The 26744-nt window shown below is 38.2% G+C and overlaps 2 protein-coding genes across 2 annotated transcripts; one reads left to right on the top strand and one right to left on the bottom strand.

The window, feature by feature from the left end:
* The first annotated feature begins 744 nt into the window (after window positions 1-744).
* coq10a (coenzyme Q10A) lies at window positions 745-7479 on the top strand. Its single transcript, XM_063463641.1, has 5 exons — window positions 745-1309; window positions 2940-3089; window positions 3173-3365; window positions 3532-3633; window positions 4495-7479. The coding sequence occupies exons 1-5, from the start codon at window positions 1173-1175 to the stop codon at window positions 4660-4662; spliced, it is 750 nt and encodes a 249-aa protein (XP_063319711.1). The 5' UTR covers window positions 745-1172; the 3' UTR covers window positions 4663-7479.
* Window positions 7480-10508: 3029 nt separating this feature from the next.
* On the bottom strand, window positions 10509-25547 carry cs (citrate synthase). Its single transcript, XM_063464261.1, has 11 exons — window positions 25388-25547; window positions 21418-21468; window positions 21040-21147; window positions 20231-20296; window positions 18705-18836; window positions 16684-16872; window positions 16334-16533; window positions 14988-15117; window positions 13690-13791; window positions 12529-12738; window positions 10509-12431 (listed from the first exon to the last, which is right to left on the bottom strand). The coding sequence occupies exons 1-11, from the start codon at window positions 25436-25438 to the stop codon at window positions 12261-12263; spliced, it is 1410 nt and encodes a 469-aa protein (XP_063320331.1). The 5' UTR covers window positions 25439-25547; the 3' UTR covers window positions 10509-12260.
* Between the last annotated feature and the right edge of the window lie 1197 nt (window positions 25548-26744).

The raw sequence follows: 26744 nt of genomic DNA, 5'->3' as shown, positions 1-26744 counted from the left end.
TATTTAGCTTGAGGACCTTTTTTTTAAACGTGATCGATCTCCCCTCTTTTATCGTTCTCACACCCTGTCTGCACAAACTCATCCACCTTCACTGCCTCTGCTCCTTACAGCTTCACTGTTACTATCTCTATCGCATTCACACACCGTGTTCTGTCTCGCTTCTACTGACTTTCTTTCTTCTTCTCTCCAGTGCTACTCTCCATCTGCTTCCTACTCAGACCACAGATGTCTTCCACAAACAACATATTCCACGGAAGACTGGAGATTCCTCCCTGACCTCATCTGTCAACCTGTCCATCACCAATGCAAAAAAGAAAGATCTCAGAGCCGATCCCTGGTGTAACCCCACCCCCACCTTCATCCCATCTGCCACTCCAACCACACACATCCCTACTGTTGTTGTTCACATATATGTGGGCTATTGGATAAAAGATGTAAGAGAAATATAACTTGCAAAATATTAACTGTGTTTCTTTAGGGGTGATTTTAATCAAAGTAAACCCTGTTTATACAGTCTCACAGCTTGTAGTTCAGGATATTTAAAAATATATATATATTGTTATACTAATATAAAAGTGCTTTCGTAAGTTAAATAAAATAAAATAAAATAAAATAAAATAAAATAAAATAAAATAAAATAAAATAAAATAAATATTTTTTCCCCGCCGTTAACCTCCAGCAGAGTAGGGGGCGGCATTTCTTCTCAGAGCTGTTGGGCGGAATCGATCACAGAAGAAAGGAACGATTTGTCCCACCGGCGTTTTATTTAGCAGCAGAAGGTCGTTCGCAGCTGGCAGCAGTTTGGTAATATTTATAGCCAGAAAGTGACGTAAATAATTTAACTTTGTTTCAAGTTTGGAACTCGACGCGTGGAGTAATGTGAGTATTACGTTAAAAAAACAGCGGAACGTAGCCGTACGTCGTGATTGGTTGGGCTGTTGGAAATCTTGCTAGCTAACGTTAGCAGCTGACTGCCGTAACTAACGATAGTTACGCTCACAGTTCGGAAATCGGCTGTGCTAACGCTACGTATTCATTAATATACCCGCACCGAAGCAGCGTGTAGGTTGGACTGGACCCTTGAATCTCTGTGCCCTCGGTCTTAAAGCAGACCCCGGGCTCAGCTCGACAGACCCAGGATCTCCCTCCCTTGAAGCGGAGAGGCTGACTTGATGGCAGCCTCGACCGGTGCCCGGAGATTACCCATGGGTGTTCGGACGTTCAGTGACTTTCTCCAGATCGCCACTGTGGGCTCCCCTCGCTCGTGTCGCATGGCGGTGCAAAGAGGATGCCTGCGACAAAACATCAGGTGAGCCTGTCGGGGAGTTACTGGAGGCTGTTATTATTATGGTTAACAGCACCGAGCTGGTCATTCAGTACAGAGGGACTGACGCTCTGCCACCACTGAGGGCGGACGATATATAACGAGAAGGTCACAAGATAATGTTATCAAGCTCCATAATTCTGGTTTCTTATCTCTAAAGTGTGACCAGCCTCCATTTGAGAAGCAACTGCTGATTAGTGTAACAGAACTACCAATAACCAGGACTGTCTCACCAGGTAAAGGCAGCTGTTAACAACTGCCTTCGACATGGGTTCTGCAGTCCAGTCTGCTTTAATGTTTTTGTAGAATATATACATAAACATAAACGAAAACAAGCAAGTTAATCGTTATAATTGTGCCATGTTGCTGGTGAAAACAAATTACAAGAAGCTAACTTGATATAGAAGGATATTAACTACGTTTGCACTGTTGTATTGATTTCACATAACTGTAAAATCACAACTATAAACCACTCAACTTTGTTCTTTCATGCATGAAATATAAACATTACAGAATACCCCCACAGTTATTTTATTCCATAAGTAAACTGCTGAAAATAAGACCTGAAGAATGGTGTAAAAAATCGGGGGTATAAAAGGGACGTCCCCAATTCTTCCTAATAAACTCTGTGTTACACCAGCCAAAAGAGAATAGCTCAATAAGGTAAAGATTACGAAGGTAGCACAGAAAAAGCGTAATAAAAATCTAAGTAAAATAACCGAACGCCACTTAAAAAGCTTAATATTTTCTATAAATTCTAGTTATCATTACAGTTAATTCAAATATTTTGTAACTCCTAGTTTTAATTATTAGTTTAGTTTTAGTAATTATAATAACCTTGGTGCAGATGGTGGCTTATCCATAATGGATAACATGTTTCCAAAATGTGGATAACAGTTTCCAAAACAGCCTGTTTGTGGTAGCAGTGAATAGTATGATGCATTGACTTAATGAATGAATGTTTTCATGTTTTGGGAAGCACACACACATAATCACTTGCATTAACTAGTGATCACAACACATCTGATCAGGTTGACCTTGATCGAGGTAAACTTTATGTTAATGGATCTTTAGATGAAGGAATAAAATAAGTCACTGCTTCACTGCTGTTTAACTTGATTCCAACAAATGGCAAACAAATTCTCTGTCATAACCTATGATGTCTTATGGTAAAGTTATATAAAAACCTGAAAACCGGTGCTTCATTTAAGTGGATTATTTTATTCACAAGGATCTAATGTTTCGTGTCATAATTTGATACAACAATATTTTAATTTGCTTATTTAGTTTGATCCTTGACTCTCAGTATGAGAAAAAATGTTGCTCACCCCTATCCTACAGGGTACCTTCCAGAAAGCACAAAGCTAATTTGTTCGACCAGAGCAGGTAGGTCACCTTACAGCTTTTTGCTATTCACAAAAAAAGACCAGACGTGGAAAATACCAGCATGCTCTCAACACTGACCTTTCATAACTCTCTGGTCCATCTAGCGCACTCACTGACTGTTGGAACTGGAAACTGGAAAGCAGTGGACCTATTTTGTTGCAGACTGCACTCTTTCTAGATAGGGGCTTATGGCACATCACTTCAACACAGTTTCTAATTACCTTTCCAGACACTTGTCGTCATGTGGCATTTTGATGACAAGAAGTCCCAGGGTGCTTTGCCTTCAAGATTGTGACACAATGACAGCGGTTTCCCAAAGCAGAAGCTTCATCAGCCTCACCAACAAAAGGAAGGAGTACTCTGAACGTAGAATACTTGGGTAAGTATTGATGAGCCTTTTTATAATCATAAATTTGATCATTAATACAAAAAAATTTAATTAAAAGGATATTCCTGTTACAGGTATTCTATGCAGGAAATGTATGATGTTGTGGCCAACGTTGACGAGTACAAGCACTTTGTGCCTTGGTGTAAGAAGTCCCAGACCATCATGAAAAGAGCAGGTCACTCCAAAGCCCAGCTTGAAGTGGGATTTCCTCCAGTAGTGGAAAGATACACATCTATGATCACTAATGTTAGACCTCATCTAGTCAAAGTAAGTAATGGTAGAAAAATATTATCCCAGTCCCTTTGAATTGTGATATGTGATGTTTAATGCTCCATCTGTTGCTAGAATTTGTTTATATATAAACTATATGACTGAAACACAATTTCTGTGTTTTACAACTTTTAATTATTGTCTTTGTTTTGGTTATTTGTAGGCAGTGTGTACAGATGGAAAGCTCTTCAATCACCTGGAGACGATATGGCGCTTTAGTCCTGGCATTCCCGGTTACCCTCGTACCTGCACCGTAGACTTTTCTGTAAGTAGCCTGTGCCTCACTTCAGCCTGTAGCCTGTAGCTCACTTTAACTTCTGCTTGTGTCTGCTAAACACCACATGGGATAGATGATACATCAGAAGACTGATATCATTAAAGTCTGTATTCATGCTCATTAGTTAATGTTTTTTTATGCTGTGAAAAAGCACAAATGTAAAAATTACACTTTGTGGTTTTGTGAGTGGTTATGTGTGGGCCTGCTTTTTCCTTCATCTACAGTGAACAAGATGAAGTAAGAGAGATCACTTGTGGAAGTGTTTCCCAAACTCCTAGGTTTAACAGCAGCTACCCAATTATAGATAGATAGATAGATAGATAGATAGATAGATAGATATTATAAATTTTTTATATTACTTCTTTTTTGCAATTGTCAATTTTTCTTTTTATCTATTCAAGAGATGATTTACTGTTTGGTTGGCATTCTTATTTTAAAAGGTCAGTTGTTTCTTATCAGCAGCTCCCACCCCCTTCCTGTCTAATTTGTTCATTTTGGCTAAAGACTAGCAGTGGCTACTATCGTTTCACTCTCTCTAAAGGGTTTGTTGTCCCGTGGTCAGACTCCAGCTCCACCCTCTTTAACTGCAAGTTAAAGGAAAAGCCACCAGAACAAGATCCATTTCTGCAGGAAACCTTTCAGTCTTTTTTTTTTTTTTTTTAACCATCAGACTGGCTTCGTCCCACTTTTTTCACTCTTTATGCTAAGCTTACTGTGTTCCAGTCTCATCTGATATCTTTGCAAGAACACAAATAAGCTTAGCTTTAACCTATCATGCCCACTATATATATTTGCCGTATTTCTTTAAACTTCTGCTCTCTAATTATTATGTTTCTGTGTGTTTAACAGATATCCTTCGAGTTCCGCTCTTTGCTGCACTCACAGTTAGCCACCATGTTCTTTGATGAAGTGGTAAAGCAGAATGTTGCTGCATTCGAGCGGCGAGCCTGCAAGCTTTACGGCCCAGAGACTCGCATCCCACGAGAGCTGATGTTTCATGAGGTGCATCAGACGTGATCTCAGCAACTGTACGTCTTCATCTGGCCTTAAACCGTACCCTCTTTATTCCCTCAATAAACTTAAACCTGCATGATGTGGCTTAGCAGACCACTACATCAAATCTCCACTGCTTCATAGATGTTATAGCGGCTACCGAAGGTGTAGCGCATCTAACGCTTGCAAGCATAATGTTGTAAATCCTGCCTTAGTAAATTTTTGCTCACCTCCCTTCTCATTGTGTTACGTTTGTCCATTTTCTGACTACCTCCAGATTAGGGTCTCCTTGTTTAGCAGAAAGAACAGTAAGTCATCGCAGCATTGTTACAATGTGCTGAAGACTCAGTTATTACTTTAAACTTAAACGTCAGTTTTTCTATAAGACACAGAGTCCCTTTTGCTGAAGCAGTTGTGTCACTGTAACTTGAGGTTACTACTATCAAGTGAACTTCAGCTCTGATATATTGGGAAAGCACATTCTTTGCTTTTACACTTAGCATTGACTTCATTTCAAATGGAAATAGTAATATATAGTTTGAAATAAAGTACTGGTATTGCTGCAAAATAATATTGCTTTTAGTTCTTTAATTTATTCAGCAGCACTTTTCAACCAGTTTTATAGGGGTTCATATTGACAGTGCCATGCTATAAGAGCATTATTGTAGGTTAGTATGAAGTGCAAAGGAGGAAAATTAGCTATGGTCTCAGTATACTAGGATTTGAGAAATGTCACTTTAACTTGGATGCTGTGAGGATTGGGCTTTAGAACGTTAAAAAAGAAAAATTATCATAGTAGTTTTAATAATGCCTTGTTTTACAGCCCAGCACTAGTATCAGTCAGTAAAGGTGGGGAAATAAGAATTGGCACAATCAAGAACCCCTGTTGAAACGGTGAAAAATCTGCAGTACTGTAAAAGGTATCACAAAGAATGTAAGAAGAGTACAATGTTACACTCAAAAATGATCTTTATGATTCGATTAAAAACAAAAAAAATTTAGAAATTAAAGATGGCTTCTTGTGATTTGAATGTGGCTTATATTGTAATTGGATCAAAAATAAATAAACATTGCCATGTTATGTGGATTCTAACTGTTAGGAGTCAGTTTAGGTCATAGTTTAAAAAATGTAGGTGTGTCCTTGCTTAGTGGGCTGTTTTGTGTTTAGATTTTTTGAAGGTGATCCGGAGGATGAAACACTCGAGTCATCTTTCTATAAATTGTAGCGGTGGAGTGTAGAATAAAACATTACTTATTTATCAATGAGTTTCATGCTTATTTGTTGACATTTCGGCTTATCTTTACACACATTTTGATGCTTGGATATAAGTAACAAAGGCAAATATATTTGTAGCATTTATGTGTTGCATTGTCAGGACTTGACTTAAATTTAAAATCAAGCAGCCCCTTCACATTATTCTGTGATAAAGGGCTATTAAAGGTAACTGATTGTATTTTGCTACATTTTAAAGGTGACTCGTAAGTTGCTAAAGAAGTAATTTAGTGTGACCTTCTCTGTGAAAAATGTTTCATTTTGTCCAAATGGTCCAGTAAAGCTAAACGGTGTTTTCGTATTTTTGTGAAACTGAAGTATGTTGTTTTATTTTTGGTTAGTAAGGTGATTTGGAAATTGAGAAAAATGAGTCATCAAGACCCAAGGCGTATTCAGTCTGAGAATCACTGTTACTATTTAAAAAAAATAAATGCATTTAAAAATGGTTTGAGGTAAAATCATTGAATACCATTTTTGTGTATTATGTTGCAATTTGGCCTTTGTGTACTATCAAAATTTGAAAAGAAGCAATCAAGATATGATTGAAGTGTAGTTCCAGCGTCTTTTTTTTTTTTTTTTTTTTCTTTGAGCAGTTTAACAAAAGTATTGCATTAACTGTGTAGTTTTATTTAAGATGGTCCTACCATTGCCAGACTCAAAGTGGACTAACATAATTATAAATAATGTTAATGAAAATTTTGTCGTGTTTTTAACGTTGCATCACATTAGAATTCATCTTTACTCTCAAGGTTTTTTTTGTCTTTAAGTGTATTACAGAGAGATTTTGTTTGGTTTTTTTCATTGTAAGTGCCAATCCTTATTGGAAAAGAAGGGGCAGTGTAAACAGAAATATTTTCCGAATTAGCCTATTATGCTTTTCCTGATTTTCTGACATATACATATAGATTCTTATAATAGTGAATGCTCATATTAAATATGCCAAAAAATTTAACATAATGAGGTCAGCGTATGCACAAGTAATGCCTGTGAGCCAAACCCTCAGGTTCCAGGCAGGTTTTTCTACTGTCTGCACTATATGATGTCAGTGACAGTGGTTATCTCAGGCACACTGCTTGGGTTATGAGCTCAGAAGCCCCACCCACCTGCTGTTCTAACCTCCTGTTTGTAAAGGCTGCCCAATCAGAAAGGTGGAGGAACTAAAACAGGTTATTTCAGACAGTGGATGAACTGAGGGGCTGCACCAAGCTGTAGTATAAGATAAACAAGGATTATTTTGAACTGTGACTCATGCAAAGCTACTCTAGTACAGTCTAGATGAGCATAAAGGGTTCACTTGAAATTATTGTAACCCTGATAACCCTTCGACCCCTCTGTACATTTCCACATCAATATTCATGCTGCAGGTGTATTAATGACCACTGGTCTTAATACAGGCAGCCTTGTGTGTATAAAAGGAGATATAAATAAATATCAGTCACTTGTTGCTTCAATCAAAATTATTTTCACTGTTTTGGATTTCAGTTGCTTTTTTTTTGCAAGCAGAAAATGTATCTATGTAAATATCGGTGTATTTTAAATTTGTATTTAAATAAAAAGGAGCTGTCACATTTTGCGTATGTGCTTTTTTAAAGGTGATTGATAAAACAAACAAAACCGACTCCTGAAGGTATACCTGCATTAGTGCTTGAGCATTGTTGTCCTTCACTTGCAGCAGCTGCGTTATAATGCGTTTAGATGACACCAGGTACCGTTTTTAGACTGAGCTTGTGTTCCAGAGGATGGCATTGAGTTGATGTCCCTTAGCACTGGTTGCCTTTGTTGCACAAGTGGAGTGGAAAGAGTGGCACAGCTCAGCTGACCAGCAAGAAACCAGAGTGGGGTGATGGTATTTGGGCCAGTTATTAATAACAGCACATAGGAGAGGTGGGCATTTGGACCATCTTCTTCTCATGATCACAGTATGGAATAAAGAGTAATTGAAATTGGAGCATTACAACAGGAATCATTGATGATCATGATATTCTTAAACGAGCAGGTTTTGTATCTGGTTTTTGAATTCAAACACTCCTTTACACTCTTGCCTAGAGCTGTATGTCTCATTGGAAAGAGAAAATTACTCAAGGTTTACACTGTAAATACATTTTTTACATTGTGCCATCATCCTCATGTTACAAACATGACAAGAATTTACCTAACTGACCTCACTTGAACCCTGTCACTGTCATGTCATCATTTTGAAATGCCACACACTGTTGCAAGAAAAAAAGTCTGTAATCCCTTTGAAGTTATCAAGTAGCACTAATCCCTCATAAAATATATATTTTTTATCTAAAGTCACAACAGCTGACAAGTTCAAGGTCTTTAAACTTTTATACTTTTCATATTTTATTGTCCACACTGAATAACCACACAGTGCGGGATGGAAAAAGGTAAACCTCTGTGGAACAGCTTCTCTAAAAGGTATTTAGTGAGGTCAAGTGTTCCAGCTAAGGAGCTCATTTTGGAAGTGTGAGTTGAAGAGGTGCCCTTCCTATAAATAAAGGCATTCAAAGTGTGCGAACTGACAAGAGGTGATGTTCTCAGTAAAGATTGCTCAGTGTGAATGGTCTTTGAATCAGGAGCATTACAGCGACACACAAAGTCCACAATAAGGGAAATTAGCTGCTGTTAACAAATGGACATAATAAGGTTTACTAATGAATTCATTGGTTTGAAGATCATTATCTGGTTATTATAAAAATGCAAATTATGTTTATACATCTTAGTAAACTTAATATATACTGTGTAAAGCATTTTCAAACATTATTTGGATGCAAGTGTAAAGTTTAATACTTGTTTAAATAGATAATAAGTAGGTAGGTAAGGGTGTAAATCACCAGACTGTGAAGCTGGAGAATGCAGTTTTGGTCCTGTTATATTCACTGTTTATTACATTTGCTCCTGAATGTTAGGTACACTTGTTTAACTGCTCTTTAACGCAAATATCTAATCAGCCGATCACAAAATTACCACCAGTTACATCCAAGGTATGCAGAAGAGCAGCTTTGAATGCACGTGTCAAATGTCTAAGGAGCTTGGAAACAAAAGCGTCTGGACTTCTTTTCTTTAAGTTTTGTCTTGAAGATGTTTCACCTCTCATCCGAGAAGCTTCTTCAGTTCTAAGCGCAATTGGTGGAGAGTCCCAGATTTTAAGCCCTATGGGAGTGTCCGCAAGAGGGTCGTGGACCCTCTATTGATCCTCTACCTAATCACATGAGCCAAGGTGTGAAAACGGGTGTGTGTCACAGTCAGCCAAGGTTTCAGGTGAATCCATTGTGAAACCCATCCCCACCGTATCATGTGATTTATTGAGGTCAAATGGCCCAGGATGTGAGTGGGCATTAAGGCGTCTGGGAAAGGATCTCAAAACTGTATTATAGATGGCAGACAGTTGGTGTCGTGAACCACCGCCTCTGTTAAAAGATGGCCGTTCACAGTTGACATAGATGGGTTCTTTCACACCATCCTTCTGCTCTGTCCAAAATGTGAACACTGGCATCCTCCTTTAGATGCAGATGTCCTGTGGAGGTGGCTCTTCTATGTTGTGCCATGCTTTTATGAAGTGTCTGTTTGGTCTCTCCGATGTAGAGGTCTGAGCATTCCTCGCTGCACTGACAGCATATACTACCTTGTTAAGTTAGTGTTTAGGAGTTTTGTCTTTGCAAGCTCCTTAGACTACGATGACCTGGATGACTGAACCTTCACAGACACTTGTCAAATCTTGGATCCGACAGAATCCAGCAGCAGAAGAGCACACTGGGTGCCACTCCGGTCAGATAATAGAAAACTGAGGCTGACCATAACTGGAAAACAGTAGACTGAATGTTGGGTTGATGAATTTCCATTGCTGTTGGTGTAAACAGCCTGAAAGCATGCTTCCACCCTGGCTTGTATCAACTGTTCAGGCTGTTGCTGGAACCTTATGAGGGATATTTTCCTCAGCCCAGTTTAGATTCCAACTGTACCAACTGAGTATCGTTTAAACGTCAAAGACATTCACATCATAGATGTACAGCCAACAGATCAGAAGCAACTGTGTGATGCTATCATGTAAATATGGACAAAAACAATTTCCACTATCTTGCTAAATGCCATGATGAAATAAGACAGTAATGAAAATAAGAGTCTAACCTGGTACTGCAGGGTGTAACTAACAGTGTCCAGTAAGTGTATAATACGGTATCTAACAAGTGCAAATTTAATTGTTAAATAATTTAATAATTGTTAAAAAAAAGATTTCCACAAACAGCCATTAATAATGATTGTTAACTATTATTTCAGTCCTTTTTAATCGTGAAAGCTTAACAACTGTTAGCAATGGCTAAAAGACAGCGTTTTGTGAGACTGTTTGTGTATTACACAGAGGGTTAGAGTATTTGGGTAATCACTTCAGAAATCCTGGTAATTTCAAAGGTTTCACAAACTTACATGCAACTGGAACTGGAATTACATCACAATTTCTTTTTCAAGCACTTATGAAGAAAATGAGACCAAACAAGTGTTAATAAAAACCTTTATTTTTCATTTTTTTCTAAGGTTTTCCAATAGTTGTTTCAAGCTTTTCTTGCCCATTTGACCCATCCAGCCCTGTCCCCCCCCCCCCCCCCCCCCCAAGTGTTTCTCTAATGATTCGTCCCAGTTACAACCCTTAAGCTCCTCTACGATCAAAATAACCACATCTGTTGAACAACCTGCCACATGGAAGAACGCTACAATAAAACACAAAACACGTGCCCGAAAAAGCCAGAAGAGCACAGCAGAGAGAATCAAGTATCAGAACAATCACGTTAAAGAGTATTTTTAGAAGGAAATACGCAAGAACTAACTAGACAAAAATGGAGTGTTGACAAACCCAGAACTTAAGAGCAAGCTTGACACATTCAAGTGAAATACCTGAAATACAGCACCAGCTGAGGAAACAGAGCTTGGGAAGAAACTGTATATACAGAAGATAGCTGCAGTTTTTTTTTTTTTGTTCATTGTCAGAAATTCACAGTGACCAGCGAGACTGGACATTTTGTGGGCACTACTACACGGCTGGTAAACTGTGGTGCTCATTGTGGTTATAAGCAGCAAGTGAATGCTTACAGCTCATACATTAATGCTATACATATATATATACCTATGTACACAGAGTATAAATAAAACCACAACAAAATTCAAACCCAAATATATTTTCATACATCATTCAACACCAAAAGAAAAAAAAAAGGGGGGAGATTTTCTACTGTTACAATTTAGGAAATCCAATCAAATACTTTATAACTTTACAATTGTCATTTGAAGTGCTCTGCTGCTGGGATAAAGAAATGAACATACAGTCAAATAAAAGAAGACTTAAAAACAAAACAAAACTCTACAAAGCCCCCCCTCCCATCCTGTTTTTATTCAAGCTTGCTCTTAAGGATTCCCTACAGGTTGCCAGTTACAACACCCTTTGCTCAAATCTGTATCAGTTACCTTCATTAGTCCTGATTCTCAGCCATTCGTAATATAAGAAACCCATTAAAAAAATAGGAAAGTATTTTGAGGAAAATAAGACAAAGGAAACAAATTTTAATAAAGACTGTTATTTTGATCATAGAGGTATTACAGGTCATCTTGAAAAAAGAAAAAACTACAAGTTAGAGAAAAAAAAAGGGGAGACCAGAGATTTAAAGGGGCAGTGTCTTTAAATGAATATTTTTTCTTAAACGGCTTTCTAGGATTTTTACTAGTGAGGACCTTTTTTTTTCCCATTACACTGGAGTGTTCATAAGTGGGAGTGAAACGCATTGATCAACTGGGTGGGATGACAACGTTGCATAGAAGAAAAACTAAAATTAGAGCTGTGTGACAAAACTGTATTTTGCTTGGAAGTATCCTCTACAACACATCACTGTATTGGCCAAAAAGATTTAGTCAGATTTTTAAATGTAGAAGCTTAAATACAAAGGAAGTGCAGTTCACTCCCACAATTCCCTTTGAATGCCACTGCCTATTCTTAGTTTAGACCCAGTGTCCAATGAGAAGCACCGCTCAGGGGAAATCTTAGCAATGCTAGCAGACCTAAAAGTGGTAGGTAGTTTGAGCCTACCGTGGCCATGTATAAAGTTTGTTCTGCTCATGTTTTAGAGAGATATGATTGGAAAGCCTGTCAGTGATTAACTAAACACACTTAAAGACTAATGCTATGACAATTTAAAAAGGCCCTTTTTTTGTGAAATGGCATTAAAAGCATACTGTCTCTTTGAATCCTATTAAATCCCTGGGGTTGGAAATGACAAGGGGTCAACTGATGTCTGCTTTTTGATGTTTCCACCTCCCCCCACCCTTAACACTAACCCACAGCTACTTCCAGGTTGGTGCTTTAGCCTGACTTTGCTCCAACCAAAGACATCAGTCCATCTGTGCTCATGGACTTGGGGCGCTCCAGGGGGAAGCCCAGGGCTCTACTCCACACCAGCTGGGCCAGCACGCCGAGAGCACGGGACACACCGAAGAGCACAGTGTAGTAGTTCATTTCAGTCATTCCATAGTACTGAACATACACACAAACAGGGACGCAGTCAGTTACTTCAGCACCTGTGATTATTTCAGTTAGATAACAAATGCATGATTATAATCCCAGGTCTTACCTGCAGCAGCACTCCACTGTGAGCATCTACATTGGGCCAGGGGTTCTTGGCCTTACCCTGCTCCAGGAGCACATTGGGTACAATCTTGTAAAGCTGGGCAACCAACTTGAACATGGGGTCACTGGGCAGATGCTTCAGGGCAAACTCACGCTGGCAGGTATAACGTGGATCAGTCTTCCTTAGGACAGCATGGCCATAACCTGGAACCACCTACAGCCAAGAAACCAACATTTTTAACCTGACAGTGCACTCTTCTAGTCTCTCTGACAACTCTAAGTACTCACGAGACCTTCAGAAACGCATTAAGAACTTAAACACACCCATAAGGTCAATTTACAATCACCAATTACCCTAGTATGCATGTTTTGGGGAACAAAACCAGAAGAAACCAACCAGGTGCAGAACTTACATGTAAAACAACTTGCTGTTAGGTGACATCAACACTGTTCTATCTGTGCTAAAATACTATTATTTTACAAATTCTTTATGGTATATATTAACAATTTTAACCTAATATGAAAGACAAAAACAGAATTTAGTTAATCTGTAAATCAATAAACTAGAATATGAAGGTTTAGATGAAGGTCAGAGTAAATCAGGTGTAAAATATAGTAAATTATAAAAATTGTAATAATAGCAATTTCTTGGTTTTGGAAACAAAAAAACTGTTGTAATTACACAACTTTCTTTGTGCCAACATTAAATCAACTACTCCTTAGTCCTGTAGGTGAAGGAAGACTATACAAAAAACAATGATGCCATATAAAGCGACAACACTGCAACAACAATAAGCCACTTGTGTTGATGTTGCTTTCGAGTTACTGCTTTGACAATGGGGTCCTAACAGATTTCACACACTATTAGGGAGATTAGAACCAATTAGAAATGTTCAATGTAGAAAGCCTCATGCCCAAAGTTTCTACTCTTTTAGAAAACAACAAAAGCCCACCAGGGACTTTTTAAAGTGTTAATTTTTTTTTCTTTTAATAAAGAATCTGGTTTGAGCTCCTCCAAAGGTTCCTAAACCTAGCTGTAACTTCTGGTAGAAACAACTGGACCCCTGACATCCCCAGAAGTGTTATTCTGAAAATGAGTGAGAGTGGAAAATGAAGTCATAATAAAAACTAGAGTTGTTTGTTTGCGGATGTGGTGCTTCTTTACCCTTCCAGACTTGAGTGTGTTCCAGATATAATCCCTCATCCTCTCATCAGACACCTCTCCTCCCAACTCCTTCTGCAGGGCAGTCAGCCACACCAGTACCTCCTGTAGGTGCAGCAAAAACCCACAAAACAAGACAAAACAAAACACACATTCATAAGCTAAGTGAATTTTCTGTGGTATTTTTGTTGGCACTGTATTCGAAATTAAACCAAAATTCATTTTAAGTGTCAATATGTCAAATATGTGAGCAAAGTGCAAACTGAAAGAAAAAATCATTATGAACATTTTAATCTAAAATCATAGGGTATTGTACAACTGCTCATAACAGTTGGTCATATCATATGACTGTATTTAACTAGTTAGTTAAGTAGCTAATAAATAAATGAAGCAGGAATAGGCTCCAGCCCCCCTGACACTATAATTGGATAAGCAGTTAAGAAAATGGATGGATAGTAATTAAACAGATGCCAAAATTTATTGGAGGAGGTAGAAGCAGCTTTGACAAATTGCTAGCTAATAAGAGGGGAGCCCTTTCCTCAGGCGCTGGTAAACAAGCCGTGCTTTGTGAAAGTTATTGAAATCTAAAAGAATATTTATAATTGAGCACCACAACAGTTTGACACTGAACTCTTGGTTCTTTGTCATTTTCACCTTTAGTGTTTGTCTACTGCACTGACCAAAAAACAGCCAAGTCCTCAATGATTATGTTGCCATGTTGGCACAAAGGTGACAAAGTTGTTTCAAAAAGGCTTCTACCACAGTGGAGATTTTGATGTGTGATTAAAAACACAGGAGTGTCTAATAATTTAATGATCCATTTTAATCAAGTGTTGTGACAATGTTATAGTAAGCTAGTATTCAGAATACCAGGCCTGTGAAAGTAAAGCTGATTAGCAGAACTCGGTCATCTTTAATATTAGTAAGAAGGTATAGCGAAAGAAACTCTAACCCATCTATATGCTACAGAAGAGATCTATGAGATTATAAAGGCATTAAATTATTATGAACCAACCATTAAACTACACATTAAACTTGTTTTCAGTTTTTTTCCTCCTCAGATTTCTTAGTTTTTTGGTAAAAATCAAATAATTAAAGTGTTGTATGTAGTGTTTTTGCAACAATTGTAATAAACTGACTGAAATAAAAATCATTATCACATAATATCCACTGCAGTCTTCCTAATAAAAATGCTTTCTTTATAAAAAGATGAATGGGGGATTAACTTGGGATCTCCAAGTTGTTTCTATCAAATCTCTGTGTGAAAACAGAATGAAAATCATGATCTGTGCATTACTAACCTGATTGGCCAGGCCATGGAGAGGACCGGCCAAACCATTCATGGCAGCGCTGAAGGACAGGTAGGGGTCAGACAGGGCACTCCCCACTAGGTGGCTAGTGTGAGCACTGACATTGCCTCCTTCATGATCACTACAATTTTACAAACACACAAAAACACATAGTAATGAACACATTAAAATTTTTATTCTAACAGTAAGGTTTCTAAAGCGTGCCATTTAAGTCTACACTGGCATCTGCTACACTTCATCACTAGGTGGCAAACAGTAACACTGGGGAGACTGGAGAGTTGTCAATCCTTTTTATCTGAGTAGAATCATCTGTGTGGGACATAAATTGAATTTGCTCTTAGAGTTTGTCTGTTATTTTCAGTGCACATATCCTGCATGGCATGTTTGATTGCTAAACAAACTGCAGACTGTGTAAACCAATATCTATTTTTATTGTATATTGCATCAAATTCAGGATAAGAGGACTGCTGTTACAGTAAAAAGCAGGAATTTCTCCACATAAATAACTGAAGATGCTACTTTCTTGGTTAAATTTTTTTTCTTTTTTTTTTTTTTTTAAATCCAGCATTTCTTTTGAGGCAAGAAAAAGCCTCGCTTCTCTAACTTCTGTCTGTCTGATAATAGCGATTTTATTTATATACATGTGCCTTAGCAACAGTGGATTCTGTTTATCCAGGAGCACTGAGATTCATTACCTCAGCACTCAAACCTTAAAGCCTGCGCACATCATTGCACACTGCACACTCAGGTTGGATGGTCTGTTTTGTCATTTTGTAGACTACACTACTATATATATTCCTATTTACAATACTATTCTCAGTCGGCTCCCATCTTACTTAACTGACCTACATCAATCAAAAAGTCTGGGAAGAGTTTTTGCTTCTGTCCATATTAAAATTGGAGAAACAGTCATTACATTTGCAGCTCCTTCCGCCTGGATTAAGCAACTAATTCAACTAAGCTTGAGAAAAAAAAAGAAAAAGGTCATGCTAAATAAATTTAAGGTCACTTTAGGAAACCTGAACTACTGCTTCTGTTTGTAATAGTTTGGTTAGTTTTGATGGTCAAATGAAAAAAAAAAAAAAAAAAAAACCCTTTAAATTCCCTCACACTTGGCCAAGTCATCCTCGTCAGTGTTCAATCAAACCAAGTAGTGACATAATGTCATGCTGTCTAACTCCAGATAGGTTTGCGAGTTTCATTCTCATCTTTTCGACATCTCACTTAACATCTCTAATTCTTAGATTTAAAAGGCAAGACTTTGATTCAAGTGTTACTAGAAAAAAAATAAGATTAAATCCAACTTGTTTTATGTAAAAAGGCATCTTAAGTTGCACCTGTGGATAGTGAGGTAGAGCCTCATAAGCTCAGTGAACTGGGGATCACTGTAGCCCAGCATGTTGGTGAAGTTGTGGGACCAGTCGAGGTTGGAGTCGATAGCTCCAATACTGCTGCCTTCACGGTACAGGTTACGGTAGATCTTGGCAGCAATGCAGGGGAGCTTGGCAATCAAATCCATAGAATCTTCATAGATAAACTTTAAAAAAATAAATAGATAAATTACAACAAGAAAAGACCACATGAAACCAAACTGAAAGTGTTCTTGTGTATAAAGTGATTCAGTCTCTTGAGCAAGAAAAATTCTATTAGTCTATATTTTTCAAAAAAGGTATGGTTGTAAACTCACCTCCCAGTACTTGGACTTGTGAACTCCCTCAGAGTAGGCCCGTGCAAAGCTGCTCTCACTGTTCAGAGCTGTAATGGCAGCGCTGAACTGGGACATGGGGTGCAGATTTGTGGGGAAATTATCCAACATGGTGACAACATGAGAGGGAAGTGCTGCTCTCTTTGCCCACTCTTTGGACACCCAGTTCACCTGAAAAGAAAAATGGACACACAATAAATAGATGAGGCAGAAATCTCAGAAAACTCTCTTCGATCAATAAGGAGACAAATGTGTGTTGAGAATAAACATTTCCTCCTTGGCTGATTTGAGCAGATATAAGATGCAGGAAGAACAGATAGAGAGGTGTGCTTGAAAGTTGCAAGCAGGTGAAAGGAGCATAGTCAGATTGTCCTCATATCATTCTTTAAGGAGATAGTTGGCAGCAATAAAATCCCTAGAGATTGTTTTTACAACTGAGAAACAAGATACAACCTCTAGTTTATACACGCCAAATTTCTGCCGTCATACAATCTCCAGCTAACATGAGCTAGAAACAGTTTTTCTTAGATATCGACTTTGGTTATTGATTCCCTGTAAAAATCAAGATTATTCTTGTATCTACTTCCTAAAAATCTCACAGCTCCATATAGAAAACTTCACTCAGCCTTACTTGTGCTTCTCAGAGCTTTTAAATTAACATAAGTAGCTTTTATATTTCAGCGGCAGACGCTGTACAAAAAACTAAATACTGATGATTACAATTAGGGGGGATAGGTTAATTGATTAATCCAAATTGCCCATAGGTGTGAATGTGGGAGTGAATGTGAGTGCGAACGGTTGTCTGTCTCTGTGTGTTAGCCCTGCGACAGACTGGCGAACTGTCCAGGGTGTACCCCGACACTGAAAAGGATAAGCGGAAGCAAATGGATGGATGGATACAATTAGGGCTGGCTTAGTTGATTCTGACTCTTGCTGCTATATGGGCCTATGTTGCTGAGACCACTAAATTCACAGAGCACCTGTCTTGTACTGTTCTGTATTTCACTTTGCAGGCATTTATTTATTATAGTATTGTATGTCATTTGCTTCTATTTTCTTTCTTGTAGTTTGTGCATTTTGTTCTGTCCGCTCTGTCCCTGTACCTTTTCTGCAAACATTGCAAATCTTTGAGTTTAAAACTGCATACATTTCATCAACAGTGACTGGCCCTACCAACCTGCCCAGAGGTTATTATTGTTGTGTCATTTGGTTTGTTAAATGCTCATCTTCACTTTCCTCAACCCAACCAATCAAGGCAGACTGCCACACACACAGAGCCTGTTTTTTTACTCCCCACTGCAAACAGGTTCTTGCTCAAGGGTGGGTTTTTTTTGCCTTAAGTGATTCTCAAAATTTTGGTGACTCAGTGCAAATATATTTTTAAAGGCTGCACAAGAGAAATGCTCACGTCAAGACATTTAGTGTAATATATCACTTCAGTTGGTTGTTTGTGTGTATTTATCACTTTTTCACTGAGTTAACTTTTAAACTACTGTTAAGGTACCATTTCTTTTATTGTGAACGTAAAGAAAAATTAAATGTAGATGATAACTAGAAACAACTGAAATTAAGACATTTCTGAGTTAAAGATTACTATATAAATTATTTCCTTGACAAGTCCATGGAAAAAAAATTTTTTTAACAAAGGATGGCAGTTTGCACTTTGAGAAGAACCAAGGTCAAAATTTAATGTGCCTTGAGCCTTTGTACATTTGTATCTGTCATTACATAAATACACTTGAACTGAGCACACGCCAAGCATCTTGTTATTCACGTTTCCATGATGCAAAAGAAAATGTCATGACTCACGTATTTGGTACCTTAACTGATCCAGGTGCCAAAGTCACCTTCATCTGATATTTACTGCACTGCAAGAATATTCAGTTTTGATGAAGCATTCTGAAGTGATTTGACAGCGTCTGACATACCACGACAGATACCTGCTCACTGAAACTCCAGTACGTAACAACATTTTACGACAATAACTTCTTGCATCGACTCACCTGCTCCTCAGTTGGGATCTGTCCTGTGACCAGCAGCCAGAAAAGACCCTCGGGCAGTGGCTCCTCACCTCCTGGAGCTTTAGGCAGCAGCTTCTGACACTCTGGAATACTGTAGCCCCTGAAGCGGATGCCCTGATTATCAAGGTAGAGACGAGAGGGGAGAGAAGACGTTGAAGTAAATGTTATTTGTGATAATTAGCTACCTATTCCTGTTATCATCAAATGCACAATCAATTGAGTGCTGGCAAGCTGCTAATATAAGCTGCATCTCTACCAATGAATATTGATGATTCAATGTCTCAGAGTGTCACAGCTTTGACCAGAAAGCAATCAACTTAAGTGCCTACAGGGAATGCTAATGCGTATGCAGTTAAGAGTAAAATCACAGAAAGAAAGCTTACCATAATAATACCTTGTACTTTTTGTGTTTAGAGTCTGACTGATAACATGTTTGTTCAAAAACCTTATCTGATTTAAATTTAAGATATCATGTCATACCAGTGCAGCTTTCCAGCTGCTGCCTTTTCTACATTACTTCCAAGAACTCTCTGCACAGAGCAAGTGGTCACTGCTATAAGAACTTACACTATGCACTCTGCGCTTTTGTCATTGATGTCGAACGTGAGCAGAGAGCAACCATTAATCTCTAATATAAATTAACCTGAATTTCAAGCTATGCAGTTATCAGCAATTTTCAACAGGAGAGTCAATAATTTTTAAGGAGAGCAAGAGGAAGTACGCTTGTCTTTGTTTTGTTTTTCTTCTTTGTGGACATTGACAGGTTTGTGTACCGTGTGCTTGTCAATCAGGGTCAGTTTGTTAACAGAGTATCTGAAGCATGTGAGGGAAGTCAATCATTGAACAACATGAATTGATGTGCATAACGGTATGCCAATTAAATGTTTTTACCAAATGTTTTAAACTCAAGGCTATCTGACTGTTTTGTTTCGCTTAATCTGGTTTATAATCCCGTGCACCTTATGGTCCGAAAAATACGTATTTGACTTATTTATTTGGCACACTGCAGTTTCATGTTGCAAAGCACCTCTTTTAACTTTTGTGGATATTATACATGGTTATGCTGAGGATACGTCGGCCCAATTCCACTGGAAATGCCTTTTGGTTAAACTGTCAGCAAGGAATTTGCGTTTGCACTGTTAAATTTTTACATGGCTTTAATGCACATAAAAAACAGCTGCTTTTTTAAGTGAAAATAAACTGATGGGGGGTTTTGAGTTGTGGAGTTGTAAAATATTTTGTCTTGCATCAATTATATCGTCAGTTATATCGTTATCGCAAATCTTCAAATATATAACGTGATAAATATTTTTGGCCATATTGCCCTGCCCTACTTTGCAGTACTGACTTGATCACAAGTCGTTCTGTTTCTAAACAACCTCAAACCTAGTGTGGCACCTCTGTCCCCCCCCCTTTTTTTTTTTTTTAATATAAATGTACCAACAAACGCAGGCACTAATAGATCTGCAATAATATATCAGTGTATTCTCTGTGGCTCTGATACTGACCTCCTCAGGATCCAACACAGAGGTTTCATACACCAGACCCTTCATTCCCCTCATACCCCCATAGACCTATGGATGAAAACACAAACAAAAACATGGAAAGACATTCAGAAAATTGTCTTGTCAATAATATATATAAACAGCCGTGTGTGTTTGTAGTAACCAAAGTTACACAATACTGGACTTTAAAACCTTTTATCTACTGATTATTTTTATCAGTAGACCATTTCGGAAGCTCACCGCTTTGATTTTGCTATCAGTGTCCACCAAATGTCTTTAAAAAAAGGCAGGAAGAAATATCCTAAATACTATTCAGGTTTGTAATTCTGCACAACAGGATAACAAAGTTAATAGACACTGAAAGCATTATTGCCGTGACACAAGAAGCTCAACTTAAATCTACAATGCAACAAGTTAGATGCAGTGTTTGATAGATGGAAGACGATAGATTTGTTGCAGTGGGGTGTGTGAGTGTGTGTGTGCGCGCGCGAGAGAGAAAGTGCAAGTGCCAGTTTACAGTGGAGGTTTGAGTGAGTCAGCTCAAATATCCCTGTTGGCAGGAAGCAGCACACTTTGTGACCTTTGAGGGAGATGACCGAACAGTGATACCTGGCACAGTAAACAAGACCAGGCAGGCCTAGATGGATTATGTGCAGCTAACATGCCACAGCTAATCTGCATCATGGTAAAGCCCAAATGCTCCTCCCTGAATTAATATAATCGATCTGAGGAATCCAGCTCAGTGCCTCACTTGTGTGAGGGTCTTATTTTATTCAGCTCACTAAACGTGTGCAAAAATCTGCGCCACTTACCATGTCTACAGTAATCTGCCCTATGTTGGTTTTCCCATACTGTTGTTTGAAGTTCTTGATCCTGGTCTGTTCTTTAGGAATGAGGTCTGAGAGGACATCCTTCAGATTCTGTAAAAGACAATGTTTACTCTTTAATGCCCTTGAATAAACATTCAGCCTTAAAATAGACCACATTCCCTTGTGACCCATGGTTAAACAAACTTTATGCAAACATTTCAGGAAAAAAATGATTTGTTGCTCCACAAATGTCAATATCTTCACAGAGACCACAGAGTAAGAACCAGTGTCTCTTCCAAAGGCTGTTAACACAAACAGTAAAACTACAGAACAGCTATATAAAACAAGCAGAAAACAGTGGAGTAAATTAAATGCACTTACTGTTGTTGATGCGCTGGCATTTCTGGCAGCCACAAATAGGAAAGAGGCATTCTGCAGAACATATTAGGAAATACAATTTGGATTGTTAGTACAACAAAACACACACACAAAACAACATTATAGTAATAACAGAATTTCTAGACTAACTACTGCTTGTATTTAAAATGAAACAACCTTGGAGGAACTTAAAAGCTACAAAACATTTCTAAGGATAATACTGCAATCAGTCTGTGAGTGAAATGGCTCCAACTCTTTCTCTGTAGTAAGCAATATACATGTTAAACGAATCACCGTGTTCTTACCAAGTGTACAGAAACTTTTACACAGGAAAAAAAAACATTTTCTATAATAATTTTTTCCTCTTTTTTTCATTTCCCACAGTAACAACTGTTCTTATTGTGGTCCAGAAAAAAACATTACACTACAAGCAAACAGTATTATATTTATATAATACTGTATGCTTGTTTTGTCCACAGCACTAGCACGGCTGTCACTCAGGAGGTAGAGCTACTAATTGGAAGGTCAGTGGTTCGGTTAGAGGCTCCTCCTCCAAATGTTAACGTATCCTTGTGCTACACCAATATTACACTGATTGTTACAAGCACAAGCCCATTTCCATTTCTGCTCTTCATCAAACAATTTCTGAACACTAACCATTACATGGTACCAAATAAATATCGGCTACTGATGTTGGTAAATGCCATCTTATTTTTTTTAATATGACGATAACAGTGTAGAGCACCATATTTTCAGTAACAATGTTTGTTTGCTGTACTGGTGCATGCCTAATACATATAATTACAGGTTCTTTCTAGCATTTTACCTATTAAAGTGTACCTTGTAGCATAATACATAGCTTTCACTAAACTAAGCAGTTATTCAGAATACTTTCTCCATTTTCATCCTCATCATTTTATAACTGCCACTCAAACTTGCCCAAAATTTAGAGTTAAAAAAAAACAACACTTATAACTGGGTAGTTCACAGTACATGGCCTGCAACAAAGAGCCACTAGTGACAGCCATTTCAGGGCATTCTGCACCTGAGACCTTCAAAGCCTGACAACCTGGCCAAAAAAAAAATCGGATCACAAACTGGGGCTTTGTGTTATCTGCCAATACTGTGGAGATGTTCCAAGTCACACAAATATTACCCCACCTCTTTCAAACAGCACAGTGTGCACCTTTTCTAAAAACCTCACACCACAATCTCATTATAATATAAACAAATTATTCACGCTCGTGTGTCATTTCTATTTTTTTTTTTCCCCCACAATGTTAATGCTGGTGTAAAACAATCAGACTGGTCCTGTAAAGTCAGGAAAAGTACATCTAGTCTTATTCTTTCAGATCTAACTGTTGGTGAAATGTAAACCAGCCATTACATGTATCCAAGGGGCAAATCCAGAGTGAAGCAACCTAATTATTCACAAACTAGGAAAAGATGCCTCCTCCCTTTCATGTCAAGGCATGAATTAAAAAAAAAAAAAGTGTTTATGAAAGTACTCTTAATGGAAACTCATTGATAGTAGTGAGAAGTTCAGCTGGCTGTCTCGCTCACTAGTGAAATACGACTCCTGTGTGTTCATTTAAACATATCAGTAGATTATCAATGGGCAGGAGACAGTTACTCCTCATAACCACAACCGTTTTGAATAAACAGGACCATCAAGGCTCAGCGAAACAAAAAGGTAGGGTGCGTCACTACACGCACAGTTTACCCAGCTGAGCATCAGGGAGATTATGTAACAGCTCAGTGTCTTAAATATAGAGCACCAGTTAAACTCACTCACTCCCAACTGTCCATCAGCCAGGGTTAAAGAGCAACTACAGCAATTACTCCACACAAAAAGGCAACCCCTCCAGAGGCTGTGTTTAGAAGAAACACATGATACTTGAGTGATTAGCAACAAAGCCACCCTCTCTATGGACAAACAAATCAAAACAGACATCTTGGTATAAGGAATACACATTTTAATGACATTTAAATCTAGAGGTACTTAAAACAATCCCCTTTTTCAAAAGATGAAATGATCTGAAGCAAGAAAAAAAAAAATCATGAGACTCTCCTTTATAAGACTTCATTGTGTCACTAAAATCACATGACTTTCAGTCATAGTTCAGACACATACGTTCTTATGCAACTACAGCTTACTAATAAATCTCCAGAGCAAAGATTACAAATGATAAGAGAGAAAGGTGACTGTGACATAGGTGAGCTCCCCACATATGATAGAGAGTTCAAAGAAAGACAGACACTACTTAGTCGCCATGACTGAAAAATTATCTCTATTATTTCAGTAGTAGGAGACTTGACTTGACATGGCAACCAAGTAGTTCATACTGAGAGGCCACTGGAGTAAAGCAGTAGACTAAGGTCACTGGAAGGGTACTTTAAGATTGTTTTAATTAAATCATTTAAAATATGCTTTGGCCAGCCTGTCAAAGTCATTTATCTGTTCAAATAATCACATTTTTTCAATGGACATTACAGCAATATGCTCTTCCAAATGCAATTGGATTTTACCCTAATGTTGCATATTTATAAAAACATAAGATACAAAATGTGCCCTGCCCATTTCATAAACCATAAATCTTACTTCTGTCTCCATGTCAAGATAAAGCCAAATTTAACTGGTTAATCTCCAACCTCACAGACAAAACCCAGACTGCTGCTGATGGGATTATATCATCAATCATGCAATTTTACCATTAGAAACAGAACACCACAGGGGATCTCTAGCTGTCAATGTAATTATTTTAATGAATACCTAATTGTCCTAGCTCAGAGTATGACTATGCCTCATCTACCTTTAACATTTTCCAAGCAGCCACATCCTAGTTTAAAAGGCAGAAAAACAAAAACAAAAAAACATGCTAATATGGCGTTATATGCCCTTACAAAACACTTTCATTTAAGGGAAAATAAAACTCAAAACTGTTTATAATTAAATGACCCTGACTTCCTCCACTGTAGTCAACCTTCATGCCTGTCCTTGACCATGGACATCTTCAAGATTGTGGGGTGTACCTATAAATACTTCTGCAGTTAAACCACGTCTAATATACAACATTTTATACTCATCACTGCTCTTTTTGAAAAGGTTGAATGGACTTCCTTCCCGTCAAGAATTAAAAGCTATCTTATGGTATTCATTTGTAAAGCTTTCAAACCATCCCATAACTATTACATTATTAACCACACAACATAATAAATACTTCACCTCTTAACCCCAGATGTTCCAAAGGTATGCACCCTTCTACCTTGTAAGTAGTATGATCTCTCCCTTTGGATATAATAAAGTTTTATTATATGATTTTTGCAGCTTTTTTTCCGCTGTAATTGTCTGCTGACTGCCTCTTCATAGCTCTTATTTTAAGAGAGGTCTTTTCAGTGGACCTAACCTGATTATATAAAAATTGATTTATGAAAAAATGATTTATACCGGCTATTCAGCTGTATTTTAAACATATAAGCATTATATGGTTGGTTAAAATCTTAATATGAAGGTCAACTGCGATGGTGACTAAACACTGAGTTTAAAGTGAATTTAAAAGAAAATACAATTTTATGTTATTACGCTATACTACAAATAGTTAGAAACTCGTAGCGTAAAGTTAAGAGTCTGCTCTGTGCTGGTTGGACAAACATACCATAGTTATGACAATACAAGGCCAACATGAGTGCAATGATTCATGCGCTATCGTTAGCTAACAAGATACGAGCTGTCAAACAGAACACGGCTTCTGTCTCTGAATAATATCTACGAAAAACAGGGTTCATACATTACTATGATTAAAGTTCTTGTCAGTGTTTAAGCAAATTGCCACAAACTCGGCCAACTGCATTTCACAATGTGGTTGACAGGGCTAAGCTAGCCTGTTAGCTACCTAACCCGACGTTAGCTTAAAGGAAACGTTCACAGATTTAACCAAGAAAGCGGTATCGAGGTTCCTTCTGTTTCTCTTACCTTTGAATTAAGTAGTTTGGGCGCTAGCCTGGTGACAGTGAGGAACGACATTGTGTCTGTCTAAAAGTCTTATTTCCAGTTATTCTTTACAACTAAGACAGCCGCTGCCAGTGCACCGCGGACCTGGTTGAAGGTGCCCCTCCAGAAAGCAGAAGGTTGAAGAGGGATTCAGGCCCGCATTTACAAACAGCGTTGATTGGACGATGGGCTGGATCGGCGCACTCACGTAAAGGCATCTGATTGGTTTACATACCGTTGAGGTTATTTTCATTGGATAGAGATTCTCCTTCAACCTGTGACGAGGGCTGAATATCAGGCTCTGTTCACAAACACTGACATTATAAAACCGCGCAATTATTCAGCTTAATCTGACAAATCGAACAAATTGAAGGATTTTTCTTCTAAAATGATCTTTATTCTTCCTATTGTTCAGATGCAGTTAAAGAGCTTTTTTGTGAGGCTACAGTAACATATACTTAACATTTAAGTCTTCACAATGTTAATAAGTGGTATTCAGATAAAAGGACAACAGCAACATAGTGTAGTTTTTCTCATTTGACTGCCTCCTTTAAAGGTTCCCACAGCTACCCCAACCCTAGCATTGTGCTATGTCCTCCTTTTACCAATGAGTCTCCTCTGTGGTATTCTTCATTTCCTCCTTCATGGGAGCTCCATCTTCAGCATCTCCTTTATCCACTGTACCCAGCATTCCTCCTCTGCAGGTGTATAAAAAATAATCTCAACCTTGCCTCTCAAATTTGTCTCCAAACTACTTTACCTGAGCTGTCCTGTTTACTCTTGCTGCTATTCTTCTGTCACAAATCATCCCGACACTCATCTCCAACTGCTCCATCCTGCCTACACTTCTCTTCACCCATCTCATGCACAGTCTGTTGTTCTGGGTGGTTGACCCAAGTTATTTAAACTCACCCAGCTTCACTTCCTGCTCTTTGCATCTTTAAATTTCAATCTGTTACCCTCCCATTCATGCACACCTATACTGTCATGTTTATACTGGCTTTCATTCTTCTTCTCTTCAGGGCATGCCTCCACCTCTCCAGGTACTCTTCCACCTGCTCACTACTCTCAAGACAGATCACAGTGTCGTCTTTGAACATCATATTTCAAACACCCTTCCTGCTTCCATCCTTCCCACTTCATCCTTCCTGACCTCTTCTCTCAACCTATCCAACCCCACTGCAAACAAAAAGCCAATCCTTGAGGTAATCCCACCCCCACCCCACCTTAAACCTATCTATCACTCCTGCTACATACCTCACCACTGTCTCGCTGTCTTCATGTGTGTTCTTCACCACCCTCAAATGCTTCTTTCCCACTATTGACTTCCAGATGCAGT

Source organism: Pelmatolapia mariae, linkage group LG20 (assembly GCF_036321145.2).
Source record: "Pelmatolapia mariae isolate MD_Pm_ZW linkage group LG20, Pm_UMD_F_2, whole genome shotgun sequence".
In the NCBI taxonomy this organism is placed as follows: domain Eukaryota; kingdom Metazoa; phylum Chordata; class Actinopteri; order Cichliformes; family Cichlidae; genus Pelmatolapia; species Pelmatolapia mariae.
This window is presented reverse-complemented; position numbering and strand designations above follow the sequence as displayed.